Raw genomic sequence first — 26557 nt, 5'->3', positions numbered from 1 at the left:
TATTTCAAATATATAAAAATGGTAACGGCTCTTCAGCCATTGTCGCGTAGCCCGCTATAGGACTGCTATACCAATTTTTTTACAAGGTTTTGACAATGCTCCTAATTATATGTAATGCCACTGTGAAAACCGCGTTCAAATACGTTGAGTATTTTGAAGTTATAACGTACCAGATAGACAAACAGACAGACAAATATTCTAAAAATTGTTTTGTTGGTTTTTATGACCCTTCTTTAATTGCCTCCTATCAGTTTTTTGGAAAAATATTTATTGTACAGACAAATGATTTTTACTGTCTTATTATATGTATAGATAATTGCACAATGAGGCATTCTTTACATTAAAATTTATAATTTATTGTCATTATCTTCCCTATCATAATGATCTTTATATAACTTATGCCAAGGTATTAAGATAACAAGAGCGTGATATATTTGTCTAGACTACAAAATCCAATGTTTTTTAAATTAACTTGATAAATATTATCTTCCTTTAGTCGATAAACAAAACCAAATCTATAACAAATGATAAGAAAATCAAGCTTACAGAAACAATGTTCCGAATTTATGAAATAATAATTGTGTATAAAACGCAAAAAATAAAAAGGCCTTGCATGTTACATACTTAGCTAGATTTTATATGCTATCCATCCTCTAAGGTACTAAAATATTTTTTTTGTAACACGACTGTTATGTGATAGTCAAGTGGTTCTTGATAATGTCGTGTCATAGATGTCAAAATCAGACATTATAGAATATTTTTTACATTTCCTTTCTTCGACAATGAAAACAAATGTTTTCGCTATATTTTTTATTCTTATAATAAATTTAAAAATCTGTCAGAGTGCCAACTACACAGATTACTCTTTATATAATGTTGTTCCAGTGGAGCGGTATCAGCTGGACTTTTTGCAGAATTTAGAGAAACAACAATACCTAAATGCGATATTTTGGACGAGACCTTTTAGAATGTTTAGGGACATCCAAATTTTAGTTCCACGGGAACATTTAAATGTTTTTAAAGAGAGGCTAGGCCATTTCCACCTGAACGCAACAATAACAACAAGCAATATAGAACAGTAAGTGTACAGTGCCGTTTGAATTAAGGCCAAATAGTTATGATTATTAATATAATAGCATTTACCGAAGTAAAATAAGCAATTATGAAAGCTTGTGTACTGATTGGATGCCATTCTGTCCACAGTCAGATTTGTGTTCAGATTAAATTACTAGTATAAACATATATTTTATTAAAATTTTATAACTTAACATTTACTTACATGAACAAATCAACTGAAGACCAAAATGTTATTAAAGCTTTGAGTAATTCTTAATTTTTTTGGTTTATATTAATGAATATATCAAATCTTGTAGGTTATTTCAACAGCAAAAGTTTAAGAGGTATACACGAATGAAATTTGAATCATTTTCTTGGAATTCCTATTATGATCTAGAAAGTGTTTACCAATGGATGACAGATATTGCAACTAAGAATAGTGATAGGGTGAAATTAAAGGCCATCGGCAAGTCTGCAGAAGGTAGAGAGATACTAACGCTTGAGATAGTAACAGAAAATCCTAAAGGAAAAGTTATAGTCGAAGGTGCGATACACGGAAATGAATGGCTTACAACTCAATTTGTTACTTATCTTGCATTCTTTCTGGTATATCCTGAGAAATCTTTTAATTGGCGTTTAAAACAAGTGGCAAAAAAATATACCTGGATCCTCATTCCGGTTGTCAACCCGGATGGCTATGATTACAGCATGAAAGTGGTGAGTGATCTTTTTATCTTAACGATATTTATTTTGAATGATTGTGATATTGGAAGTAAGATGGTTATTTTTTTTACTGGACATAATGTTGGCGAGCAGTAGTGCAACCTTAAAGTTCTTACATCAATGTGAATTTAATGTAATTTGTCTTTTGAAATATTATTTTCACAATTAAGAATCGAATCGTGTAGAACTATTGGTTTCTGGTACTAATATTACCTCATGTTTTTTATTTCAGGATCGTTTGTGGCGCAAAAATAGAAGAAAAACTTCCAATGCAACGATAGGGGTTGATTTAAATAAAAATTTCAAATACAGGTTTTGCGGTTTGTATTACACGAAATTTGTTACTTATATCATATTTTGTGTTATTATAAAATGCTTAAGATTTTAATAACTATATCTTTAGAGTATGGTGGAAGTAAAGATACATCAAGTGCATACTACTGTGGACCACAAGCTTTCTCAGAACCCGAGACTCTGGCGATGTCAAAATTTATACATTTTAATAGACATCAGTTAAACTTCTATTTTGCGTTTCACGCCTATGGACAAAAGATAATTATTCCATATTCTGATAGAGTGCAACACATCGAAAATTTTGCTGAAATGGTATATTAGTCAATTATTTACTATTTTTAACATTTTACATTGATACGTCGCCAAAATTTTTTAGGGACCATTTGCTATTTAGCTCCAATATAAAGAGAAATATATTTTTTTCTGTCTAATTCCTGCCAAGTCTTTATATCTGCAAAAGTAGTTTAGTAGGTCATGTAAATGTTAGACAGAGGAGGCTCTACACATAAATAGGCTGTTGCTTCATACAAAAGATTTATTTCAAGCTAAGTTTGTCTTATGATGTAGCCATTGTGTTCGAAGTAGCGGAAACTGGCTCAAATACAATGATGATGATATTATCTTTCATCGATTCAGAAATTCACCGTACATAACTAACAATATTTTTATATTTTTGGTTAATATTTTTGGTTGTGACAAATTTAATTGTATTGACGTTACGCCACTGTGGTTAAATATTTTTTACCAAATATAATATAAGATTACTTGTTTATGCAAAATGTATTATACATAAATATGTCGATTACTTGAAATGCACACTTGAAAGGCTTTCTAATGGATACTTCAATGGACTTCGCATTTCGCTTTCGCTTATGAGTTAAAAACTGCGGTTTGCTCCTTTAGACATAATTTACATTAGTTATTTATGACAGTTGACATAGTTATGGATATCGTTGTAATGCATCTTTGTTATTCGGCTTCCCTTAAGCCTTTCAAAGCCATTAAGGAATGATATTTGTTGATGCAACAATAATTTATCAGTAGAGTCGCGGAGGGAAAGTAATGTCATATCCAACGGTTAAATACTTTGGCTTTGATGCAAAAAAAAAAAATCAGATATGTATCTATTTACAGTATGAAAATTATTCACACTTTAAATGACCTCATATGCATTAATTATTATGAGTAAACGATTGCCTGGCATTTGTAAGGTACTTTATACTTAAGATCATGGGGCAAAAATACTTACGATCATTTGAAAAAAGCTGATACTCTTACACTCGTTAGTGATATTAACCAGACACAACTAAGCACAAGAAATTGGCTTTCAAATAGAAAAAAACTACATTTAAAGAAATTGAACCGTTTAAGAGCTGTGATGCTTCACACACCTACACATACTCGCGCACTCATGCACATACTCACACACACACACACACACACACACATAATAGACTCAATTAAATACAAAGAGAATGTCGTCGATAAATGTTGGTTCATAACAAGGAATTAAATAACAATTTTTTGTTTTTATTTTTTTAGATCTGTTATGATACGAAAAATTCAAAAGAATAAGTAGCTTATTCTTTTTCTATGCGTGAAAAATACAAATTACAAGTTTCTGTCGCGCTTCACCAAATATTAAAGATTATAAATCAATTGTATCAGAATTCACGACTCGAATGCGAACAGAATATTCATGCGAATTTTGAATTTCAAATTTCGTTTACAGGAAAATTATGGGAAACAAGCAATATTGAAAATGTACAAATTGTATGGTATTAAATATGGGATTGGCACTATTTACGACGTATACGGTCAGTATATTGAACAACTACAAACACTTATTATTAAAGAACATTTCGATTTAGTTATGTTTAACTTTTTTTCAGAGATAATATTTGTAAAGGCTAAGCTATGTAAACTGTTGAACTATATTTTTAGTCAGTACGTCAATAATTTATTATCTGAACATATATGTGTAAATGATTTAAATACTTCTATAAAATAAGAATAAAACACAAACGATATTTGTTTAATTATTATTTTAAATATAATAACAATATGCGATATTCATTTCTATAAAATCTTAATTTTTTTTTAAAAGGTTACAAATCTTCAGGAGATAGTATATCTTGGGTAAAGAAGACATACGGAGTAAAGTAAGTGTCATTTAATTATTTTCCCCATAATGAAAGATTTTATTTTACCCATGTATGATAGAAATAATGTTCTATTATAAAATCACTTAAAAACGTAATCTAATAATGTTCACATTTAAAATAAAATAAAACAGTGCAGAAATACAGCTAAATTAGTTAAATAATACTCCAAGTTACGAAAAGTATTATTTGATGGATTGATTACCATTTTGAATATATCAAAACTTATAAGATAAATCTTTGTATTATTTAACATTTCTCGTCATTTTGATATTTTGAATGTAGTGTAAAAAGTTAAAATCCAAACATCAATATGGAAATTATGAAAGGGATTTTGTTTTTATAATGTTTTATTTAGTAACAACTTAATGGCCATACACTTCTTGAATGTTTGGAACGTGATTAGTTACCGGTTTAATTTCATTACCCGTCTTTTGAAATAATTATCAAGTAAGAAATAGTAATAAATTTACTCGAAATGTACTAATATTTGTTTGTTTCATTAAATACACATATTAATTTAGTCTTTGTCGTTTACATGCCAGCAAACAAAATTGTTAAATGTGCATGTACTTTTTATATGCGGGAAAAAAATTTCCGGCCTTGGGCGACATGAACTCGATACACGATAAAATAAAATAATCTCTCGTCGTTCAGTAAAAGATCATTACAAACAAGATTACTATTTAGTGCCAATTGCTTACCAAATTTCTTAAACACAAATCTTCTATAATTGAAATAAATGGGATCGGATATAGGTTCATTAGGTACTTTGTTTTTACTAAGTGATATTAATGGTGTTATAAAGTTAGGTTATTTATTTTTATTACTGTCACCAATTCTTCTGCTCTTACCTAGGTTATTATTAAAATGTATACAACTTTCAGGTACTCTCTCTCATTCTACCTACGTGACAACGGAACTTATGGATATGCTTTACCTCCGGATAATATACTGCCCGCATGCAAAGAAACCTTGACCGGCTTAATGGAACTTATGACGGTTCGACACAGGAGTGTCGAAAGAGAACTTTTTAGTTCCACCAGTAATTTTAGATCAAAATTTTATATAGTCTCCATTTTTATTACTATTCTCTTATATTGATATTTGTATATTCTTTTTAATTTGTACCGGAACCTTTTGCTAATATATTTAAAAAATATATATTGTTTTTTTTTTTTTATAACGATAAAATTGAAAAAGGTTTATCATTAACATATTTTATTCCCGTCATAATATCTATATGACATTGACAAAGCGTAAATTCTCGATGGCGTGGAATAGGTTTCGAATTATCATGGTTATTTTACACAGATTTATAAAATGGAATTGATTTACATTGTTTGTTTAGTCTTCTTGTACATAAATCCATGCACATCTAAAAGCTACAAAAACTACACATTGTTTAGAGGTGTGCCCGTGACAGACCATCACTTAGAATTCTTCAAGAATTTAAGTGATGTTTACAAGGCCACATTTTGGAGGTCACCAGGTTTAGTCCATAGGCCAGTAGAATTCATTATTGGTCCAAATAAAAAGAGAATTTTTTTGAGAGATGCCATGTTAAAAGGTATTTATTACACAACGGTGATAGAAGATGTGCAAAGGTAGGTACTAAACTTTATCACATTTTTAAATGTTTTTTACTTATATTATATAATATCAGTAAATGTAATAGAAGAAGACAATTTTAAAATTTGATTCAATCAAAAGGGCCTTTGATTCTCAAACTGTAAAGACATATGTGCGTCGCAATATGGAATCCTTTGACTGGACCAGCTATTTTAGATTGGATGATATCTATGACTGGCTTCAAGATCTAAGCGTCATGTATCCAAAAGTGATGCATCTACAAAACTTGGGGAAAAGCGTTGAAAAGAGAGATATTCTAATGGCTAAAATAACCCTTCCCGTTCGTAAAAAACGGTAAGTATTTCAATTATTATAATTATTATTATTTCAAACATGTATTTTATAACAGATTTCAAAATTGTATGATGATTGAAGAATGGTGTGATATATTTAAGTGATAAAATTAGTGGATTATTTTTAATAAAGTTATGGATCCTTCAACTTCTCATTTGAAAGTTTTATTGAAATTCCTTAAAAATTATGAATCAATCATTTTAGTTCGAGACCTAAGATAATAGTTGAAGGAGGTATCCACTCTCGAGAATGGGTATCCATAGCCTTTGTTACATATTTTCTCCACCAAGTTCTAACTACAGTTGACAAAAAGGAATCCAAGTTAAAATCCATTGCCGAGGAATACGAATGGTATTTTATACCAGTTCTCAATCCAGACGGCTACGAATATACTCACAAGAAGGTCAGTTACTTATTCTAAACAAATGTTGATCTCATCTAGTTTTATCTTATTTCTGCCAAATCAGTACACCATTTGTTCTTTGTGTACACACAAATACATACTTATGTATTATGAGTAATAAAAAATGTTTTGTGTTAAAATAAATATATTTTTTGATTTTCTTAGGATCGGATGTATAGAAAAAATATGAAGGGCGTAGATTTGAACAGAAACTTTGACATGCATTTTGGTTGTAAGTTATAAATGATGATATTTTTAAATAAATTCCTTCTATTAATTATATAGGGTAGCAACCAGAGGCTCCAAGAAAACTATGAAACTTATTTATATGTGTATTATAATAAGAAATACATTAATAAAATTATAGCCTATACCTAAGACTACATGATTGCCCCGATGTTAGGATAGCAATCTCATTCCATTGCTTGTGTGGTATCAGGAATCTTCTGGTTCACACAGCTTGGTGTTCGTTCCGCGGAGTCAGCAACGTCACTCGTTATATGATATTTTATCCATTTTTCGCCGGCGATGTTTGTTTATTTTTTAATATGTTGCGCGTACGTTACCTATTCTCTTTCTTTAACAAAAGAATAATAGGAAAGTCTTACTTCTTTAATTTTTTATAACACAGCTGTTGGGACAAGTTCAAGAAAACAAGACGAAACCTATGGTGGTCCCAAAGCTTTTTCTGAACCTGAAACTTTGGCGCTGGCCAATTTTGTGAAAGCTAACAGTAAAAATTTGAAGTTCTATTTAGCTTTTCATTCATATGGCCAATATATGATCATACCGTATGCCTATTCAAAGAAACATGAAGGAAATTTTGATGAAGTGGTAAGATACAATTAAAATTTAAAACCTTACTTTAATTATTACTAAAGAATGAAGGAATTCAATGAGTGTGATAGCTTATTTAGTAAAACAACTAGAGCGCATTGTTTCGAAGGTTGCAGGTTCTTATCCTGCTCGTATCTACGAATGATTCATTCTATAATTTCTATTTGATTTAAATTCAAGTATTATTAGATCATTGCTTTGATTTTAAAAACATTATCATAAAACAGGTACTGTGTTTAAAAATAACTGCTTGAATTATATATTTTAGCACGAAAGGGGTATCAGAGCTGCAAAGAGAATTTCCAAAAAATATGGCACTCAATACACAGTAGGAACAGCATACGATACAGTGGGTGAGTGTTATAGGACCATGCTAAATTACCAGGGTATACCCGTTTTTAGTACGATTTGAGAGGAGACTTAAATGTTATGGAAGATACTAAAAAAAGACATTTCCTATTATTTCGATCAATATTTAACACCTCGACACAGTACCTAAATCTAATAATATAAATAACAAACTTTAGTTAAGTTCAAAACAGCATCGTAGTAAGTAATCTTGAATTTTGGGGTGGACCCTATATTTTTAAAATAAAAATTGGTTACAGGTTATGTTACGTCGGGTGTAAGCGGTTGTTGGGTTAAAAAAACTTTTTCAGTTCCGTTAGTACATTTATTGGTTTTAACCTACTATTATTATTTTTTAAGTTTTATCCATATATCTTTTTCATTTTATAACTACATACAAGTTATTCCTTAAATCATCTTAAATTCTAGCTACGTACTTACGTTTGAATTGAGAGACGACGGCCGATATGGGTTTGCGCTTCCCCCTAATCAAATCCTTCCTACTTGTTGGGAAACTATGGATGGCTTGTTATCACTGCTGGATTTTAAAACGGACAAAATGTTAAAACATGATGGTAACCCCCAGAAGTCATCACAAAAGATGATTATTTTTGACAGTTTTATGCTAATTTGGAATGTATTCGTCTTTATTATAGTACGATTTGAATACTCCGTTGTTTTGCTTATTTGTCTGAAATCTCCCAAGATGAAACGATATTTGAAAATAAAGTCAATAAATTTTTTATAACATTCTAGCTTATGTCTGCAGCCCCGGTCGCGTTTATTTCCTATTTATTTCACGGTGTTAAGTATATATGTATATACGAGTACACAATATTTCTATATATATATTATATGCAAAAGAATAAATATTTTGGAAAAACTATTTAATACACAACTAACTTTAGCGATCATTAATTTTACAATGGACACAACAACGATGTTACCAAAGGTGCTAACATGACTAATGATACGAATAAACGTTAAGGCGTTACAACAAACTGTGTGATCACGTGACTCATGGTGATTTATTTTGGTGTCATAAACCAAACTTTGTTGAACCTTAGCCTTTTAGAGCACCTAACAAAGTAAAATATTAAAAAGGGGAGCGTATGGTTACAAAAGGTTCATCGTATGATGGACAGTTTATGGAATTCTCTTACTATGACTCTCAATTAGTGTAAATGTAATCAATTTTAAACCTTCTCGTAGGTATATAAAGTTTATTATACTATGCTATCAAATTAAGGCGTTGTTTTTTAGTAAAAGATAAGGTGTAATCATTTTGTTTTTGTGCCAAAGTTAAAATAGTTGTAACATTATTAAAAACAACGGAAATTGTTTATTTGTATTTAAATTACAGTTTTTCACCCTTGCATTATTTTTAATACTTTCAATAAATATTATAATGTAGATTAATACAAAACTTATTAAAAAATCTGAAAAATTATAAATAATGCACAACAAAATTTCTTTTAATTTTTGTTTTTAGGGATACGATAAAAAATTAAATCCTCGATAATAAAGTAAAGAAGGACCACCGTTAAGATTTCAAATCATTTGTAACTACTTGAGATATAACTTAATGTCCAGATACAGCGATATTCTTGCCAACATCCAAGTGCTTCCGACCTGCTAGTCGTCCTTGAGACAGTCTTTCATTTACAGGTCAATATTAATATTAAATCGTCATATCAAAAACTATTATCTGATACTGTTACTATAAGAGTAACAAGATAATAATTATCAATATAATTTCGATGTCTGCCCTAGATTAAAATCACATATATACCTCAAGTAAAATTATTGTTTTTAAAATAATTTACTTATCAAATCGTTAACGACCTAGATGAGAGTATTATCGCCAATCAAACGTAGCATAAAAGCCAAAGGTTTCGTCTAATACGGTAAGAGAATTAAAGTTGCAAGACAAGGAACTAGGAAGGAGTCCCAGTGTTCCAATTAATTAATCCAACCTTGGAGTGACGCCAAGTAACCGCAACTTAAGCGAATAACGCCATTTTAGATGCGGGTTTGGTAAAAAAACTTGCTTAAAGATAAAGATAAAATATGTTGTATGTGCCGGAACAGACTTTTATATTTTGTGTATTACATTTTATGAGGTTTTAGTTCACGGTCCCGAAGAAATCCTGGGACAGTAGTTACATCATACGTTTTCTTACGCGATCTATAAAAATAAACATCATCTACTCATAGAATTTGTAGTTTTGACGTGAACGAGTAACAGAATCCAGCTCGCACAACCACTTTCAAACGTGAAGTATATGTGTGACCTGGGCATTTCAAGTTACAGTACAAAAAATATAATTTTAAGATATTTTATATAGAAGAAAAACCAAAAAATTTTTGGTAAGTTACAAATTTTATATTATGAAGTATCATTCACGCTGACCAAACAGTTTTTGAACTTTTATTTTACTGAAGAGTTACCAGTAATCTTATAGCTAGCTTTACACAAAATGTATTAAAAAATCATGACGTATATTTATAATTTCAAGATATTTTTTTCTTTATTTTTGATAACAAATACCCAATTCAAATCAAAGAATAAATTAAAAGTTGGTAACAGTATTTAGGATTCGAGATGAGCCAATTAATAATTTTGTAACAAATCTTTTATTGAGTTTTAAAGTTGTTTTAATTGCTAATAATTATTTAAACAAGCTTTGAAATTTATCTCTTTATAAATCAAATAATTTGTATTGCGTACCAGGACTCGCTTTATATTCTGAGAAGTTGCTACTGCAATATTATTATCAAATTTGATGTTGCGCAATCTACGTGTCTTTGACGACACAAATTTCAAATAACACATAAACCAATAAATTAATTAAACCTGCAAGAGTATCGTGCTTGCAATCGGCGTTGGCCGATAGCCAGAACGTGCCTAAAACAACGGCAGTTCTCTGCAATTGTCTGAATTAATGCAACAGCGTGATGGATTGCTTTGCAGTCGAGACGTGAAGGAATAGATGATGTTATTACTCTGAGTGGTGATTTACATTTCGTTACAACAGCATAACGCTAATTTCATATATATTTTTTATTCTGAATCAATAATCACTATACATAGAATAAATAAATTTACAAATTGATAGCTAATTTAAGGAAAAATATAATAAACCTTTAAGTTTTGTTTTAGCACAATCACCGTTGTGTTAAAAATGTTAATGAAAGACGATTATAATAATTTAAATATATATTTTTTAATTGTATATTAAAATAAACTATCGCATGATCTCATTCATTACTAAACACGCATTAGTGGGTGTGCGCGCGGCGTAGACGACGTCCCCTGATTTATTGGACCACCTCCTGCCCTTAACGACATGCTGTGATGTACTGTTGGTAGAGTGTGGTACAGACGTGGAAAGGTGGCGGTATCAGAGGAATTCCTTATGGAACAATTCATAATTGCCTAAAAACAGAATTGGGACATTTAAAAATACACTATTTATAAGTCTATCTAATAATTTAATATGTTAACTGTAATTTTGAAGGATCATACGTTTATAAGAATTTAAAAAGGATATAAAGCAAGTGATTGAATATAAATAAATTTATTTACTAAATAGATTTATTTACATATAATCAATGACTGTAACGGCGTTAATAGTCTTTTACAACTTTTCCCATACAAAAAAACGGCAACAGCAAGCCGCAAAGAACAAAGGGAATTATTCGAAGATGAAGTCAACCGCGTTATTGTGGCACGGACGGACTCGAGTGATAAATGTTGTGCGTAATTTACACTCACACTTTTGTTTGTAAAAGGTAGACAGTTTTATTGTGACTTGAAACGGTTGAATGTTATTTTGTTGGTAGTTAAGATCTAAATGCAAAGAGGCATTAAATACATCAAATGTTAAAAAAAGGACTGTGTGAGATCTTCTTTATATAATAATTACAAGGAGATTATAAGAGAAAATAAACTATTTAATTATGTTTGTCACAACAATACTCTATCACCATGAATAAACATATAATATATTTTCTTTATATCGGCCTAAAAACAGAAAATAAGATTGTTGAAGCTACTTGATAGCTTCCTATCTACATATTTTATTCCTTGCCATCGTCATCACACAATTTTGTTAAAACATCTTGCAAAAAAAAAACGGATTATCGTAACTGAAAACTGATTTCTCCCACGTAATGGCCTGACCCAGCAAAATTTCTTAATAACTGCCTAATATAATGGAATACTTTATCGAAGGTCAACAAAGTCTGATAAAGCGAGGTTTTTGATATAATTAATTCAAGTCCCATTAAATCTCCTAGTAAATTTCCAAAAATTGTTATTAGCGTTGAATGTTACGAAATAGATGAAAATAAAAGTTAATAAGGCAAAAAATATGTAAATAACGGAAACATAGTTGATGTTAAACGTATATAATATTTATTAATTCTAGTTGAATAGAAATTATCGGTACATTATTGGTTTATATAGGATAATGTTTTAGAGTATTTTTTATTATTCCAGTAAATGAATGAATGACGGTCTCCTGCGTATAAAGACATTGGCCAGCAGTTTAGTGACCCATTCCATGTAACCACACATTTACAACGTTGAAGCTGTTGTTAAACGCTACACTTCATTTGTTTCGTTTCCAAATCGCATTAGTATAATTTTAGTCGTCGAATACTGCGGTTGACAATAACTACGTGGTTTACGCGCTGAATTTAGTCCAAATGCGGTTTTACTGTAGACGCACGACTTAAATTTATATTTAGACTATTTATTTTGGATAATTTTATACCGACATTCTGCAAAAACATCATTTGATCATTGAAGAAATTTGATGCACTAAAAGTAAAATTTCAAATATTATACAAATTCTATGAATTTTGAAACTTATTTCATTTTAAGTATAAGATTATAAGACCTGTGAAAATTAATCATTGACGTATGATTAATATTTACAGCCATGTTTTTTTGCGACAGCTGTACCAAGCAGATCCCAAGAATGCTTATAAGAAATTATTGGCAATTGGATACTTCAAAGTGTTTTGAAGGTGTAAAAATATTATAATGATGTCCGTTGATGGTGACTATTCTGTACATTTATGTAAAATTATCCTTTTATATTCCTTTATTCCTGCCATTTCTTAAGTTAAATAACGAGTTTTGTTTTTTAAAGGTTTATATACTTGTATTGATTACAATTACATATATAAATGTAAATGCTTGAATGATAATCATTACCAAATGTGCACATATGGTGTATTTTGTATTTAGTCTTACCTTCATAATATTCGTAGTAATATATGAGAATTAAATGTACTTTTGGTATATAAAGTGTAAGAAATGTCATTAAAGTCAAATTCTATAGAATGTAAAAAGGACCCGTCGTGTTTTTTTCTAAGCCCTAAATATAAACGGAACGAATGGTTCTCAAAAAAGTAATTTGTTAGTTTTTGAATTAGAAAATTTTGTATGAAGTTTAAAAAGTAAAAAATTTATTTATTTTCATATCCCTCACCTTCTTCTGGTCTTAGCAAATTTTACATAGATTTAAACAAATTGAAACCTATCAATAAAAATATTGTATCTAAATGTAGGAAAACATCCCGTATTTTTGCTCGAACTTGTATATTAAAATAATAAAGACCAACTGTTTTTATTTTAAGTAGAAATAATATAAATACAGCTGCAGTTTAAGATTGATAAAGTAATATAATGACGTGCTTATTAAAATTTTACCTAATTACTGTTTCAAAAAAATACTAAATCTTGCCTGTCAGAACTAGACGTGTTAAAACAAAGTAAGAACAGTAAACCTATTGCTAATTACCTCAAGTCATCAATCTTATGGTACGCTAGCTCCATTTCTATACTTACTTACTTAACAAAAATATTAAATAATGTAGAGCTGTTAGCTGCCTTCAAAAAAGGAAAAATTTCACAATTCAACTATATATATATATATATATATATATGCTTGTATGCTATATATATATATATATATGTATGTATATATATATATGCTTGTGTGTGTGTATGTGTATATGTTATGTATTATTACCTTCATTCCTGTATAATGAATACATACATAACACTCCTGTATAATAAATGCATAAATAAGCTAAAAGTGACATTATTATTTTTAGGACGTTGAAGAATTTGGGGTTTAATTTAAAAATGTTGTTATATTGACATAAAGTAAATACAATTTAAAGAAAAAAAAAACACTATAATGTGGATGATGTTAAACTTAATAATATTTTTTTCGAAAAAAAGTAAGCTAGTTTCTTCGCAATCGTTACGGATAAGATTATTGTTTCCTTATATGTTGCTATTTATCTACTAGAAAATTAAAAATATTTGCTAGACCGAATAGGCTATTTTGAATTATATTTGTATAATAATTGCAAACCAAAACTAAGCCTTTAAATTCAAATATATACATGTAATAGCTTCTCCACGTCACAATGGCCCAACTAAGGTAATGTACAATTTCAAATGATAACGCTGTAAATGGAAATTCAAAATCAGTCAGCCGTAACTGAATATTATTGCCTAGTTAGGAAACAAAATATGTTTCCTATGTACATGTATTAGCAGTGCTCCGGGCATTCCTATATGCAATTTCACTTGCACATGATTGCACGGCTGAATGCTAAATAAGACTAATTACAGATTATTGTTCTAGTCTTTATGCTATTAACGTCTTTATTTACTTGCCAAATATGTTGACAGAATTATTTTTATTCGCGACGATCTGATATTAAATACTTGGAAAACACACAAACACAGAAATCAAAGAAAAAACAATATGGATAAAATTCAAACATTTTTATTGAGTTTCGCTATAACGGGAACATATTGTGACATAAATACTTCATAGTTGTAGTTTGTTTTCTCAAATCATTATGATTAAGTCAAAAGAGCAAATAAATGTTTCATCAACGTCATCAACGCAGTATGCTCTCCTTCCTCCTGCTGTAAAGATTTCGACTATGTTTGAGAAGCGGTCTCCTGTCCGACCTTAATTCTCCTTGGGAATACTAATATTTATTGATGAACTTATTACTGGAAGTTTAGGCTATTAAGATTTTAGAGCTGGTGTAATACTGCCCTGATTGTTTAAGCGAACTGCAATAAAGTCTTTTCTCAATTATTTACATAATATAATTTTTCAAAAACGATTTCTTTAAACAAGAACCTTTTGGGTTACAATTGTGTTAGTATAGTACAAAGTCAGGACTAAGGGTAGCGAGAAAAATGAAATTAACAACAAAGGATGTTGCAATGTTCGCAAACATATAAATGTGTGGATTTCATTAACAAATTTCTACAAATCTAGATTTTTTTTTATTTTATATGTATACGAACTTTAATAAATTTTGATTTATTCTGGGTAACGCACTATTGGATGTGGAGAAAAATACGAAGCATTTCATGTATAGGTATGTGGTCAAGACACTCTCAATACTCCCTTGAAGAGTAATTTTAATGATTTTTAATTTTCATAACATTATATCAAAATTTGATAATTTTTATACATTTTTAGATAAAACTTCTTATCTTCGAAATTAACGACAGTCCGTAAGTATGATAAATTATATGTAATATCATAAAAATATATGATAGTGGATTCAATTTACATTCGTTCAAATACGTTGTAACAATGTTGTTTAACTTGCTTTTTATTTGTGTTCTTAGTACTGTTAATGCAGAAAAAGTAAGATATGATGATTATTCGTTATATAAAGTGAATCCAGAAGATAATGACCAACTAGAGTTCTTGAAGCAATTGCAAAATTCTGAAGGATTAGATTTCTGGGTACCACCAGCAAGAGTTGGAGATGACATCAATGTTATTGCTGCTCCACAAAGCAAAGATGAATTCGAACATTCCTTAAAAAAAAGAAATGTATACCACGATGTGCTTTTTAATAATTTACAAGAGTAAGTATAACAAGCGCTTCCTATAGCTAGAACAACACTCAATAAATTATATTTATTCTATTTAAAATTGGTGACTTTTCTAAGACACTCAGACATATCAATTCACCTATTACCAAAATTTTAACTCTATTTATTAAATACAATTAAAATAACTTCATGGAAACCTTTTTTGACAGAGTCTTCGATAGCCAAGTTTTGAGTAGAAGAAAACGTTCTACAAGAGATCTGTCATGGACTAGATATCAAGATATAGATGATATTTACGAATGGTTTGAGCAACTAGCAAATAATTATTCATTTGTGTCCCTCATTCATGCAGGACAATCATTTGAAGGTTCATTTAAGTTGATATCTATTAATGTTCGTGTAAAAAATTAAGTGTATATGAATTAACATAATCCTTTTCTATTTTTAGGCAGAAACATAACAGGAGTAAGAATAAACCGTGGTTCTCAGAGAGCCATTTTTGTTGAAGGTGGTCAAATAGGAGCTGATTGGTTGTCACCAGTTGTTACTACTTATTTAGTAAATCAATTAGTACGAGGTGTAGACAGTGAAGCGCGAGATGCTAGTTCTGATTTCGATTGGCATATTTTTCCAATTCTTAACCCTGATGGACATAAATACACACAGGATAAGGTAATTATTATTACGAGTACTATTAAAGATATAAAACAAATTTTACACGAATGTAAATTATTTGTACAGCATCAGAAGAAATCAGTGAATTGCTAATTATATAAAATCTCACGTATACCCTCTTACCACCTTGGTATGTACCTACTCTTCTCCCCCTGTACCAAGTAGCCTCGTCTGAGACTACGGCTATTGGTTCGCGATCTCTAATGTAGAACTATTTGGCTCCAACAGCCATCTTTTAAAAGGCATATGTGGTACAGCCACTTTAGCTTGTTAAATCGCTGAACCGCGAATTTTTAGTACTCTGGCTCATGACTTCGTATACATGATATATATTCGGAAAAACCTTAAAAGACACTCCATTTAAAGCAGTCGAGCCCCGTCAACGTGCTCTCTGTTCATAACTTTCGTTTTATCCTAATTCATCCAGAAACCAATTCAGTGTGACAAACTAGCCAAACTATTCCACATCTGTTACAGCTTGTTTTACGTTTTGGTGTTCTTTTTTTGGTCGTAATCAAATCAGGAATCTATATAGAATCAAATCAAATCAATCAAATCAGGAGTCTGTATAGGAATCAAATCCACCAACTTGATTAGGGATATCATGATGACTGAAAACTGGGGGGCATGATATATGGAGACCTGCTATGTGATGGTTTTGTATATTATCGAAACGCTGAGCTTACGCATCGACGACCATAGGGCGAAATTTTTAGTACTTCCGACATATTACTGATGTGGTAACTTTTTGTTACAAGACTTTAAATGGCTATATCGCAGTTATCAGATTGATGTCTTTATTAATTTTTACATTTATCTCAAAATGAATGCAATTATATTTATTTGAAAATCTAATATAAATTTGTTGTGTCTATAAAATAGGAAAAATTCATATGTTTTTAGGATAGGCTCTGGATTAAGAATCGTAGAATCAACAGAAATGGAACAATTGGAGTTGACCTAAGTAGAAACTGGAATTCTCTTTGGGGAGGTAATTAAAAATAAATATTTTAATATTACCTGATATTAATTCTTAAATAAAGATAACAGTGAACGTAAATAAAAAAAAAAATTTTTTTTTTCATATTACAGTAAGTGGTGGCAGTTTTAATGACTCACATAGTAACTACGTAGGTCTGGGACCTTTCTCAGAAAAAGAATCAAGAGCGATTTCATACTACATTGACTCCATTGCACCCCGACTTAAATTTGTTCTTTCGATGAGAAGCTTCGGACAACGGCTGCTTTTACCCTTTGCGCATTCCACTGAACCTTTGTATAATTATAATGATACGGTTGGTTCATTTCGAGTATTTATTATGTCATGTCATATCATTCTGTTTTAATTTACTTATAATAATAGCATTTCTTTTATATTCGAATAAGAAAAGGATTGTTTTCAGATCATTGTAGGCAGGAGAGCTATGGGATCTATGGCAGTTAAATATAATACCCAATACATTGTTGGTACTTCAAAAGAAGTTCATGGTAGGATATACAATATAATCATCATCGTCACAGGAGTCTTTGTACATTCGTCGTGGTCATCACGTATCAGTGACCCGTATACATGATGAATTTCTTGAGAAGACACTTGCAGTGGTTTCCCCTTGCCTTCTGCACCAGCACTTTTTAGGGCTATTTAGACCCCAAGGCTCGCTGTAGCCTCTTCCAGCCAGTGTCCCGGCTGGGCTTGTGGTTATTCCGCCAGTGCTCGGATACAATATAATTAATAACAATTTTGAGGGAAACGTTTGAAGAGCAAATTGTTGCTTCAATCTTTGGAAAAAAGTATTGTTAATAACTCTTGCCTTAATTTTCAGATGGCTCAACTGGTTCTCTGGCAGATTGGGTAAAACATCGTTACTCTGTGCCTTTCGTTGCCACCTACCTTCTCAGAGACAATGGAACTTCAGGTTATGCCTTACCTGTCAGTCAAGTTCTGCCATCTTGCGAAGAGACCTATGATTCAATTATGGCTATTCTTCGTGAAGCAAAATTTATCCGTTTGATATAAAAATATGATCTTTCATATAAAGTATTCTTAAAGATATAGTGTAAAAAGTTTCCATACTAAAATATTTAAAATATTATATTAAAATATTTTGTTCAATAGAACATCATAAAATTATGAAAAGAACTGTATAAAAAAATTGTTGTTTGCCAGATATTTAAAATAATATAAGGTACAAATAATAAAGATAATATATATCCTTTGATAAGGAGTAATTTAGAACTTATAAGATACTTCTAAATTCTTTTTTACTTTAAGCTATAAAAAGTTGATTATTACGAAAATCTTTTTATTAATGCCGTGAAAAACAAAAAGTTACTAAAACTATTTAATGAAAGGGAAAAATATTTAGGTATTATCTATAAATGCAGAAAAAAAAAAATCAAATCATCATGTTTTTATTTTTCCAACTGTCTTAAGTATAACGAAAAATGGCCATCTGTCCATCTGCCAATAAATCATTATACAAAACTAATCGTTATACAATATTAAATACAACCATATATTTTTGATGTGATTCAGGCGTTTTATTTTAAATTGAATATTTTATATTGTACCCAGTCTTAGTTCTAAGCAACCCTTATTACTGAAGCAGAGATAAAAGATTAAGAGGTACAATATTAGCTCATGAGAATGTTTAAGATAATTTTGCTATTATATTAATATTACAAGGTAGTATTTCTCTTTAATGTCTTAATACAAAATATCATTTATTTTTGACTTATGATGATAATGACATATACTCATTTTAATAATTATAACTAAGAAATTTGAAGGGGTCATACATTTTATTTACTTCTTCTTAAAGTTGGATTTTTATAATAAGGAGAAAGGAGTGTATTTAGAAGTCTTTTTTGGCTTACGTCATATTAGAAGGCTGCGTTAATAAAGTTAAGAGATATTACAATATAACATATACAAAGTTATAACAGCAATTCGATGCCTGCCTGACGATGCATGTCATTTTCATTAGTGGACAACCATGCCAAAAACCCAAAAGGGCGCATAAAAACTTGTGGATGGTGTTTGTTGACCGGATATCTTTGTGAGTTTTATAGTAGACCATGAAGAAGAAAGATGTGCCAGAGAAGTATCTGCCAGTGGTAAAGGCTATGTACCGCAAAGGCAGTCCCTAAGTTGGGTTGCAGCTGGTATCATAGCCTGTTGACGTAAAGTCGAGAATCAAATCTTATGCTTAAAGTATTTTCTCTTTTTGCTAGTAATGCATGCCGTAGCGGAGGATATTCAGAAAGAAGCACACATAGATTCTTTCTTTTTGCCGATGATACTGTTTTCATTGCAACAGTGATTTGGACTTGCAAAAAACTGGAGAACTAGATGGAAAGATTTAGTAAAATAGATTTTAAAATGAGTCCTCAACCAGACCAATAATCAGAATCAAGAACACTATCATCTTGCATTAGATCTTTTAGTGATTGGAAAGATTTATTTATTTTCTTCTCCGACGGTCACTTCTTATTTATACCGTTCGGAAACCCAAAATTTCATTATGCTAATAATAATGATGTAGTATGTATGCAATACATACTGCATCATAATCTAAGGAATTATACGTTGTATGCCAGATACAGCTACAGGTCGCGCAGAAGACTAGTTCAAAGAAGCATTAAAGACTTCTCTCGTAATCTAAATACGACTTATTCTTCCATCAGAAAAAAAAAATACTCAGTTCTCTGATAGAAATGCTATATCAGATTAAAAAATTGGGTATTTGAATAACCACAATACTTGTTGCTTTCTGATTATAAAATAAATGCGAATTGAAAAGGATATTTTATGTGATAATTGTTAATTTATACATATGCCCAAAAAAAGTTACTTTTAATTTCAATTTCAATTTTATTTTAGTCATTAAGCGATTTAGAAACGGCATACACAGATGCATCTCGTCAATATATTTTGATTGAAAGATAACAACTCTATTCCAAAAATATAAAACACGTTGTTTCTAAAATCCAAATCTGGGACAGATTTTAAATCTGAAACATCGTTCTATTGGACATGAAGTGATCAGTCTATCCGTCTCTGATGTCACAACAGTGAATATTGATTACAGTTCTACTAGAAAAATAGCTATGGAACGACTGATAAGTTAGTCTGCTTTTTTAATTTATGATTTAAATTTGTTTCTCCTTTTTGGGACTTAGGGGTACCGTTATAAAATTTAGTTTATTGCGTATCTTAATGTTATTATTGTTGTTAATAAATAATGAATAGCAATAAAAAACGTAATATAAATTCAGTCGAAATTGCTATTAAGATTTACCCTCCAGCTACTGAGCCACATCAAACTATGTAAGAAGAATAAATTACAATCAATGCTAAACATACTTTTTGGATTTCCTCATTAAAAAGAAGTCTTTTATAATATCAATTATCACATAAATATTTCCGGAAGAGTATTGATGAGAACTAAAAAAAATTACTTTCCATTTTTAACTTAGTAGTTATGGCATTTAAGTATTTACTTTGGGTGGAATAAATATTGAAAATTCATTATGATAAAGTAAATACAAAAGTATTAATGAGTAAAAGTGTGTACAAAAAAGACTTGTTTCGAGCTATGACAATACAATACTATATTGAGTTTCTAGAACCCAAAGAAATAATATATTTGAAAGCAAGCAAATAAAAAATTTGAAAATAAATAAATAATATATATATTTTAATATTTTAGTCATTCTAGACTTCATTTTTATTTTCATACAAATTTAACAAGTAAAATATTTGAAATTCATAATTGTATAAGATAAAACATTTCAATAATTAATTATAATAATTAAAAAGTCAATTCAGGTATAAATATGATATAATTCCCCAACATTCCCGTTATATTGTATGAAAATCGGCGACCAGGCTTCGTTAGTGGAAATGATTAAAGCGGAGACGTGATACGATAACAAACGAGCTGTGCCTTCTCGTCCGTAACAAAGACAGTAACAGTATTTAAAAATAAACATTTTGTATGCATTTAAAAGTTATACGCACTTTATGATATAAAATCTTAAAATTATTTAAAATGTGAACCTTCATGTGTGTATTTCCAGTTAAACCTTTAATCCGCAGTTATCAATAATGTGGAAAAATAGTTATAAGCATTAAATACTATCAATTTGTATGGCAAATTTGATTAATTTATATACTTACTAGTAGGTATGTGTAATTTATTAACTATAGTTGGATTACAAGAATAAATAAATAACTGCGCTGAGTGTTTTATTTCTTTTCTCCAATCATGACGATTAAAATTGCTGTCAACTTATCGCGCAAGTAACTTCTTAATATTAAAATGATAAATTTAATTATAAACTTTCCTTATCTAGCTTCTTTCTTAGCTTCTTAGCTTAGAAACTAAAAAATCAATTACAACATACCATCTGATGATTCCACCTTAATGTATGGTATAAATATCTAAGTTGAGTCCTGACTATACAAACCCAATCGCAATATCTCAAGTGAATAAATGTCTACTGAGTGAACTGGGTGGTTCACTCTACAACATCACAACATCAACCAGACTGGGATTCCTTAAAAATAATGATTATAAGTACTTGCTGCTTGCTTAATTTTCGTCATAATAATACCATAAAGTTTAAACTTGTCAGTCTTCATTGGCTTAATATTTGGTAGATCAGCTCTTTTCTAACTCATAAATAATTACCAGCTTCTTCCTCCCACTGCAACAGGAAACACTGCATAAGTAGTCACCCGTAGACACATGCCAACACTCTCCGAATCGTCCGGTGCCCCCTGGCCGAGTCTGCGAAAGCGGTAAGGCCGGCGTAGCACTACAAGATTGCTATGCCACCAAGGCTCTCTAATTGGATACAGATTCGATGCTTTACAGTACCATATTCATATTTTTTCTGGTACATCCGGCGCAAATGACACATTTCCTTCCATTTGTAGTAAACGGAAGGAACCTGACACTTTGGAAATCGGTATTCCATTTTCCTTTGTCTCTTTTCCCAACGTGCCTCAGACCAATCAGTTGCATGCAATGTAAATCTAGTTTGAAATGTAATTAATGTATGAACTATGTTGACCATACGATTGTTTTCGACATACTATTGCTCTTAAGTCCTTTTACAACGTACTCAAAACATCACATATGAACTGGTCCTTCTATTTCTTATCCAAATCTGTATCGAATTTCTAATAACAGGTTTCTTTTGTAATTAAAGAATATGCAGGGTATATGTCTATTGTTTTTCTTGCATGTACGTATACTGTTCGGCCCAATACTGATGGATCTGGTTGCGAATGTTCTTGCACAACCATTATGAAATCAGTCCTTCACTGAGGTTAGGATGGTTGGGCTTTCTAAAACTACAGAAGTTCACTAATATTCAAATTGCCCTTTCATTCATGATTATTATTGGCGTCAGTTGTATAAATCTGCTCTCACAGTATTTACTTGAAAAAGCACGTCACATTGATCATAGTAATTCTGCTATCATCCGTCTCTATGCTGAATCCTCTAAATTTCACCATCTATATCACTACTACTCATACTGATTGTAACCATCAGTGTAATTTTTAATCCAGGCAACGCGACTTTACCTATGTCTAAATGTAGAAAAAGATTTTTAGATATGCCTATTTAAAACAGGTAATAACTAAACTTCGAAGAAGCAATATTTGCTGAAATTGTTCTTGTAGAAGAAGATTTAATGGTTCAACAAAAAAATTATATTATATTATCTATTCTAAATACAATGAGTTGTTGATGGCGGGTTAGCGTTTTTAAACTGTGACCAGGCCAAGCTACGTTTAAGCACATGAGTTGTGCCGGTATTCTGGAGGGCGGCCGTCACCGTGTGTGCTGCGTTCATGAATCGACGCTAAGCTCGACACAATGTTGTTTGTTAACATTTAATTGTCCATCTAAATGGCGTATGATGAATTATGTTTCTCTACTGATACGGTTTAGTTAATGCTTATGTTAAAAGTCAATGAGTATTCTGTGCCAAAGGTATAAGATTTACTTTGTACGTTAATTATAGTGGAAGTATTTCACGAAAGTATATTTACCTGTGGGCAAGTATTTATCTGTGGGCACACACACAAACCAAATTGCATTATTATAGGATAAATATGTAAAAATAATATGCAATCAAATTACTTATCCTAAATAATCTTAAAATTAATTTGTAACTTACAACTAATTTATTTATATTTATCATGTTAAGCACTATAACCCTTACACATAAAGCTTTTAATCAAATTTTATTTCACAAATCCAAGGTTTTTATAGTTATAAATACTCATAAAGGAGTATTCAAATACAAGAGACTAATGTATAGACTATTGACCCGCGTCGAGTCAAGAGATTTTCTAAAAAATTCTGAATCATTACCATATATGACAAGATTTGTAGTTCACATTGCAAAGATAGTTGGGTATATCCTATTTATTACCATTTCTTAAAAAAATGCATATAAACGTTTTAAAATAAAAGGGAAATCAATAATTTTTTTATTAAAAAAATACAAAATATTTCGGACTTACAATTAGAAGGGAAGGAGTATGAGTTAATTGAGATAAATTATTTTTTTAATGACTTAAATTATTTTATAATTTTATTTTGAGGTGATTAACTATGAATGATTGTTTGACCTTCTACTACTGTAATATAATTTCTTTGTAATTTAAAATTATTTTCTATTTTTTAGTTCGGTTAGCTGTAAAAGTGTGTTTTAGTTTTTTAAACTATTATTTATTTTTATTTATTTATGGTTATTTTTAGAGGCAAATTCATTATAAAAAAAAGTTTTTATTTCTCAGTATTTTACTAATTATTGAAAAAGAACAGATATTAGATATTGGGTGATATTTATTATATAGAGATGAAACCTCTTAGCATTCAATAGATTCACCGTGCGGGTGCCGGGTCCATCGCGTTGCAGCGAGAGAAGCTTCAACAGTGCCTGTGATTTGCAACTCAGGTGTAGGCTTAAGAGGCCCATATCTAACGCGCGTTAACCGCTGACCTCCACTGCCAAGCTCCTCTCCCTACCTAACCGAATTTGAAAAAACCAACAAGGGCTGCCTTCGAAGTACGTTCCAAGAATGAATTAATGTAAGTTCTGGACAGGCCTTGGGCCTGTCTTTTAGTAGGTTGTAGAGAGATTTAGCCGTAAAACCTTTCGCTCCTACTTCTATCGTGTATAAATCCACGACGAACCCATTTCGAGTGAGTTCGTTGGTGAGCTCGTAATATTTATTGACCTTGATGGTATAGGCTTTGGGGATGTTGATTTCCCAAGGAACCGTAAGCTCTATCATCACAACGCTCTTTAAAATTCGTGAATACATAAATATGTCTGGTCTGGAGGCCGACGCTCAAATATCGTCGGGGATTTTATATTGTTTTTCATACGTATCCATCATTATAGTCCAATCCGAAGTCACTTTAAGGATGGAGTAAGGCTTGACTTTTGATTTTATAGCCCTAGTGCCCTCACTCACAAAACCTACTGATTGCTCGTTTCTGGTTATTTCCAGAATAATTTCCAGAATGATTCCTAAAACCCTATCGTGACGACGCGAGTATTGACCGTTATCCAGGAGTACCTTACATCCCACTAACTTATGCCCAGTAGTTCTAACTGCCTTCCCACAGATATATCAAGTCTTTTCGGTACCTTTACCCCATCTTACTAAATTACTCTCATCTAGGAGAGTCATTTGAAACGCATTGAGATAGAATTTTAGCAATGCTGGTGACCAATCATGAATTAAGGTACACCATTTTAGTACTAATGGGATGCAAAAATCTCCTATGTCTAACCACTCCTTCTGCATTTTTAAACTCCTTGCATGAATCTTATATTAATCATTCTCGTCTTGCCAAATAAAACACTTTAATATTTCCGTTTCTTGGACTTTCTTACTTGATCCAAACTCTACTCTGTTACTTTGTGCTCCTATCATAAACTGCTTGTGAAATAGAAGCCTTGACTCTTTGAAATAGAAGCTTTGGGGCATCTTTGGCTTTTGGGAGCGATGTAACGACATCATCAAAAAGATTTCCCTGGTATTTCCCTAGAATATATCTCTTGGAAAATCTCAGGTGTTTATAGAGCTCCGATGGCCTTTTTAGACTCATTCCAATCAGCCGTTAGTGGGAGCCCGAGACACAATTTCAACATCTTTATGACGACTGTATCGAAATTTGGCAAAAGGATTTTATCAAAATCATAGACGAGGAAAGGGGAATTTAAACGTGAAGTTATATAATTATCGTAGATCCAAGCTTTTTTAACGTTACTGATCTGTTGGCTAAAAAGCTATCTACTATTCCTTCTAAAGATGGAGTACGACCTATATTATCAATCTTCTGACCGATAAATTTAAATGGTGCATTTTCCGTAACCGTAGAAACGCTTTGACCACCTAAGGTTAATCCCGGATCGTATGAGGTGTATCTTGTATTCCGCTTACCGAGACACAGATAGTAACATATACTTGGTTTTGTCCTCAACTCATCTTTCCAATCACAGAATGTATCCACTTCATCCAATAGTATATAACAGAATAATAGAAGTTTAGAGTTACGTGTCAGTATTGCGAGATCATCAACGAAGGCTAAAATGGATTCCGTGTATTTATTATGAAACTTGAATCGATACCCCCATTTTTTCTCTTTGTTGATTAGTTTATCTACTAAGATATTAATTACAATATTAAACACAATTGGGTATAAACAACAACCTTGAAATAGTCCTACATTATAACTCAAGGTTTTTAAAGGGCCTTCTTTAGTTGTTATAGAAAAGTTTAATTTTGAGTAATACGATGCGATCATATCACTAACTGGTGATCACGGCCAGACGAGACGAGATATGTAATATTTAAACATTAAAAAAAGCCGTGAAGTTATTCGAAAATATTAATTTCATGTAAATGAATACTCGCGACAGTCTTAGGTCTCATCAAAAATGAATGTAAATAATTAGAAGAGAAATATCACACTCTGAACATCTGAGTGTTCCGTGGTTAATAAAGTATGCTTTGAGTTCACGGGGTTTTAACGTGATTCTGAAACAGAACGCATCCGAAGTTCACAGCCACGACGATTTAAAGTAATCTTAATTTGTCTAAAAATTGTGAATTAATGTTTTTTATTTAATTTACATACATGGATTAAATTAAACTAAGTTTTATGGATAATATACATTTTTTATATCAAATAT

At 30.8% G+C, this 26557-nt stretch overlaps 2 protein-coding genes across 2 annotated transcripts; both read left to right on the top strand.

Moving 5' to 3' along the window:
• Nucleotides 1-722: 722 nt before the first annotated feature.
• On the top strand, nt 723-8996 carry LOC116773062 (uncharacterized). The gene is made up of 15 exons (XM_061528558.1): nt 723-1078; nt 1374-1773; nt 2012-2099; nt 2183-2385; nt 3806-3890; nt 4181-4235; nt 5123-5330; nt 5520-5842; nt 5949-6161; nt 6366-6564; nt 6730-6796; nt 7196-7398; nt 7670-7754; nt 8010-8064; nt 8179-8996. Exons 1-15 carry the CDS (start codon nt 732-734, stop codon nt 8495-8497), a joined length of 2850 nt encoding a protein of 949 aa, XP_061384542.1. The 5' UTR covers nt 723-731; the 3' UTR covers nt 8498-8996.
• A 6375-nt stretch (nt 8997-15371) lies between these two features.
• On the top strand, nt 15372-18842 carry LOC133320336 (zinc carboxypeptidase-like). Its single transcript, XM_061528434.1, has 7 exons — nt 15372-15682; nt 15859-16016; nt 16098-16321; nt 17228-17315; nt 17417-17619; nt 17728-17812; nt 18148-18842. Exons 1-7 carry the CDS (start codon nt 15402-15404, stop codon nt 18339-18341), a joined length of 1233 nt encoding a protein of 410 aa, XP_061384418.1. The 5' UTR covers nt 15372-15401; the 3' UTR covers nt 18342-18842.
• Nucleotides 18843-26557: the final 7715 nt, after the last annotated feature.

Source organism: Danaus plexippus (genome assembly GCF_018135715.1).
Source record: "Danaus plexippus chromosome 18 unlocalized genomic scaffold, MEX_DaPlex mxdp_20, whole genome shotgun sequence".
NCBI lineage: Eukaryota > Metazoa > Arthropoda > Insecta > Lepidoptera > Nymphalidae > Danaus > Danaus plexippus.
This window is presented reverse-complemented; position numbering and strand designations above follow the sequence as displayed.